This window comes from Anguilla anguilla, chromosome 9, assembly GCF_013347855.1.
Source record: "Anguilla anguilla isolate fAngAng1 chromosome 9, fAngAng1.pri, whole genome shotgun sequence".
In the NCBI taxonomy this organism is placed as follows: domain Eukaryota; kingdom Metazoa; phylum Chordata; class Actinopteri; order Anguilliformes; family Anguillidae; genus Anguilla; species Anguilla anguilla.
Window position 1 is genome coordinate 4,074,645 of NC_049209.1, and position 4,528 is coordinate 4,079,172.

Here is a 4,528-nt window from a genome sequence, read left to right on the forward strand (position 1 = left end):
AGAGCTGAAAGCGAGCTACCCAGCACTAGCGCCATTGATGTGCTACTGGAAAACGAGAAGAAAGAATTAAAAATATAACAACAGCTGACCCTCAGAGGCCAGACTTATCATAGCTAAGGTATCATTTGCATAGAAGTTATTTCAAAACAACAGCAAGATGTAAACCGCTAAAATATATATTTAAAAAGCAGGTTTCTACGAATTGGAGGTATTTTCGTTTGTTTGCCTTTTTTCTGCCTAAGATAAGGTGTAAATTAGCATTCGTGTTTGTGTGCTTTTAGTGGAGAGAAAAAAAAGCCCTTTGAGTGGATGAGCCAGGCCTTGCAGCGCTGCTTGCAGCTGTAAAAGTGACCCCTGACGCTGTACTCGTTTTTTTCTCTCTCTCTCTCTCTCTCTCTCTCTCTCTCTCCCCTCTCCCCCCTCCCACCCCCCCCAAAAAAAAAGCAGACGCCCACGGTGGACATCCGTCCGCGGTCGGCCACGGCGATCCAGATGAACAACGCCACGCACATGCAGGAGCGGGACGAGGAGTACGGGTACGAGTGCCTGGACGGGAAGGACTGCACCAGCTTCTTCTGCTGCTTCGAAGACTGCCGGTCCGGGGCCTGGCGGCACGGGCGGCTACACATCCGCGTGGCCAAAATAGACTCCTACGCTCGCATCTTCTTCCCCACCGCCTTCGGCCTCTTCAACCTGGTCTACTGGGTCTCCTATCTCTACCTGTAGGCCCCCGCCCCGCTCACCCCCACATAGCGTCTTAGCCGGCCTTTCGTATACGATCGTATCGCAAAGATCGTATCTTGGTTTTTCAGTTTTTTTTTTATTTATTTATTTTTGATTTTTTTTGGCCTACTGAAATCTGAAAAATCCTTTAAAAAAGAAAAAAAAAAGAAAAAAGCTTGCGGTTGTGTGATGGTTTTTTAAATTTTTTTATTTATTTACTTTTTTCTTCAAACCCATTTCAAAATCAGTTTGCTTCTTTTTGAAAAGCTCACCTGTCCCTGGTGCACGAAGCAAATGCTGTAGCAAAACTGAATGGGAGGGGCGGGGAGGGGCAGGGAGGGGCAGGGCGGGTGGGGGGGGGGTGGGGCATGGGGAGAGCAAGGCTTCTCTGATAGGCTAAAAAAGGGAGCACAAGAAGGGGGGGTCACGTGATCCCTCCCTGCCGCAGCGGGACGGGCGTCTGACAGACGGTCTGTTCTCCCAGTGAGACCCCTCTACGGAGGGCTCAAACATCATTTTATAATACGGCGATAAAAAGCAATAAAACCACTTCCCCAATTATTATTATTATTATTATTATTATTGTTATTATTATTTATTGAAGGGCATGGTTGCATTGTAACAGTTTACAAAGCCAGTGCCTAAAAAATCATATCAGTATTCATATCAAAAACCTCTTAAAGGAACCATATATTTGATATTTTGTAAATTATGTCAGATGAATAGAATTCTAAAAGCGATTATAATGCACAAAGTGTTGTGATCATGACCGGGCCCCAGCTCACACCCACCCTTTTCAAAATGTTTTACGTATTTTTTCTTTTTTTCCGGAAAAAATATTATCTGTTCGTCTTTTTTTTTCTTCTCATGTGCGTTTTTCTCATAATTTTCCTGAACATCCATACAGCACATGGGATGAGAATATTTTGAAATATAATAGTTCAGCAAAACTGGATTTTACAAAGCACTTTAACAGTGGGATGAATTACATAGTATTGAGTATTGTTTTGCAATCTGTACTAATATTTACACAACAGGTGGAAGTTGAGTGTGGGCAGTGGGATTCTTGCTTTTCAATGTGTGGTCAGGGCTAGAAAAAAAATATATGGTCTATGATCAGCTGTACAGATACTGTAAATATTTTAATATACTGTAGTGGTTTATATTTATTGCATGCACCTTTCAGGCCAAAAATAAATATATGTATTGAGGTCTTCTACTGTCGTCTATGGAATAAAAAAATAAATAAAAAAACTTCTATACATGCAATTCAATGTAATTGGACCTTAAAAGATTAATGCGAGAATAAAATGAATTTAATTCGACTAGTGTCCGTTAAGTTTGGAACCTTGGCCTTCCTCGTGACATGGGTCTGTCTGGATCATGGGGGTCATTCACTAGCTTACAGCTTTACAACTGACATGGCAAATATGACTTTTTCCCTTCAGTTGCTCTGAAAACGCTCGAGATTGCTTCCCAATCCTTACCAATGCTGGCTTGGCAAATGAAAGTTCAGTAGTAGAAAATGCATAATAATGAGAATCTAATTTACTCATACTTTTTAAACGACTTTTTAAAAGTTTTTCCATGTCCTTTCAACAAACTTGCGATTTCAAACTAGCTGTTATGCGATGGTTTTTTTCTTCACTAGACCACGCCGATATATATATATATATATATCCTTTAGGTGCGACGTGTACATTGCAATTTTTTAAAAAGCTAACGCAATCATGAACAGACAGACAGACAGACAGTTACGTCATAATCCCCAGAGACACACGTAAGAAAACCAGAGCCCAGAGGGTATTTGCCATCAATCCCAAAATGGCAATCGCGCTTGCCTGGCTTTGGCCTGTGCGTTCTCTTAGCATAGCTACGCAAATAGCCCGGGCCTGAACCAATCAGACGGGGCTTGAATAGTGCGAGCAGAATATCTGCCGGCGACAGGACAGGACAGGACAGGACTGGTGCGTAGGCCTTACTCTCGTCGAGGAAAAACACTGTGGACATATAATTTACCTGACTAGGAAAAGGGACGTAGTTTGGGGAAACTTCAGGGATACTTTCATCAGGCTCCCCGGAGGGAAAAACAAAAAAGATTGTTTTATGTTTTTAGATTTTTTAATTTTTTTTTTTATAATTTAAGCTTCAAATATTGCACCATCTGGCATTTTGAGCTGTACGCAGTGTGGGTGCATAGTAGCCCGTAGTCCATGTTCAAACTAATGTCTTAATCTTATCAGTTTGACTTTGCTCATGTATACTTATTCAAGCTTTTAATCTTTCAAAGCAAATTGTCATGTTGTGTTTTTTCTTTCAGTTTGTATTAGATTATTTTTGTGTTGAAGAGTTCTTCTTTGGAATGTTGTCTTTTTATGTATTATTATTATTTTGGTATTAAGAGATTCAAGAGGCCATTTCTAGATTATAATATAATTTTGAGAACCAGTTTGGGGGGGGAAAAAAAAACCACTATAAATTATCCATAGTCTTTAATAAGTCATGTAGAGTCATGATTTTTGTTTTGAGTAAGATTATTTTGGCCTTTTGTATTTAATTGTTGTCTAGGCAGGTGCTACAGATCTGTTTTAATTGGTTTTATGCTGATGATTCATTTTGTGTATTTTACCCAGATATTAGTTGCTCTAATGCTATGGAGACTTCATCACTCAAGAACTGAGACTCCGTATTTCTAAGCTTCATCATCCCCGCAAGAGGCTTCCAAGGATTCCTTGTGTGATGTCACTTCCTGTTTGGAAAAAAAAAGAAAAAGATCTGCTGAGTTCAAGAAATTAAAACAACCTTTGGCATCTGTCTGAGACATCATAGGGACAGAGCTCATGACCAACTGCATTTCCCAGAATCCCTGTAAAAAGCTGTTGATGGAACCATTTTGAGACACAGTTGTCGGAGGTTATTTGTTTATTTATTTATTTTTGTTTGTCGGAAGTTTCCGGAAACAAACAGCACAAGTATTCTGCCCTGTTCCGTTCGGTTCTGTTTGTCCTGCTCGCGTCAGCCAGTGTCAAAAACCGCTTCTTTGAGTGTCCTGTCTGAAAAAAAAAAAAAAAAAAAAAAAAAAAACTTGTCCTCGACCAAGTTTTTGTGGTAGGAGAAATTGCTTAACTTCATTTGGCGACTATTGCCGTGTTTATTTATTTGATTATTTATTGTTTGTTTGTTTGTTTGTTGAATATGTAGGGGAATGTAAGCATTTGGGAACGAGGCTGAAGTGCCAAATTTGAAAATGGGGGATATGTTCGTAGAACTTTATGCACTTCCTGGAAATGAAAATGAAGACTTTGAGATTGCAAACCGAAATGGCTTGTGATAATAAGGAAGTCATTTCTTTTGTTTTCCAAAATAATGACAATTGGCTTTCCTGAGATCTATGAAAATGACCAATGACATGCTGAGTCAGATTAGGAATAAATAATGCACTTGGTAATTACAAACTTGTGTTCCTATTTTGGAAGACAGAAGAGACCTAAGAGTGGAACGCATGTAAATAATTTATACTGTTGCATATTTTATTGGCAGACAGGTAAAAGATCAATCACACACATTGTAGTGCTGAGAAAAGGGTTACCAAATCAGAAGAAAAGTTATAAATTTAATGGAAATGTTAGTTGTTTGCTATCATTGTATATTTCTTGAGTAGTGTACAAAAAGGACACTGATTAATTATTGTTCAGGTCTCCATAATATACTGTATGTTCTGAAAAATATCCTTTTCATAAGGGAATTGCACACAGCTGTTGAATTTTACAATAAAATTGTTGCATTTAACAAAATGGTTTTGTCA

At 39.0% G+C, this 4,528-nt stretch overlaps 1 protein-coding gene across 4 annotated transcripts in view; it reads left to right on the plus strand.

Moving 5' to 3' along the window:
• gabrg2 (gamma-aminobutyric acid type A receptor subunit gamma2) overlaps positions 1-3,811 on the plus strand; it is a 43,007-nt gene extending 39,196 nt beyond the window's left edge. For 2 of the 4 annotated variants that reach the window (XM_035434834.1, XM_035434832.1), the window contains 2 exons: positions 445-722; positions 3,357-3,811. In XM_035434834.1, the coding sequence (XP_035290725.1) occupies positions 445-722; positions 3,357-3,363 (285 nt within the window). In that variant the 3' untranslated portion in view covers positions 3,364-3,811. The remainder of the gene's footprint in view (positions 1-444; positions 723-3,356) is intronic. The other 2 variants (XM_035434833.1, XM_035434835.1) reach the window with 1 other exon arrangement.
• The last annotated feature ends 717 nt before the right edge of the window (positions 3,812-4,528 follow it).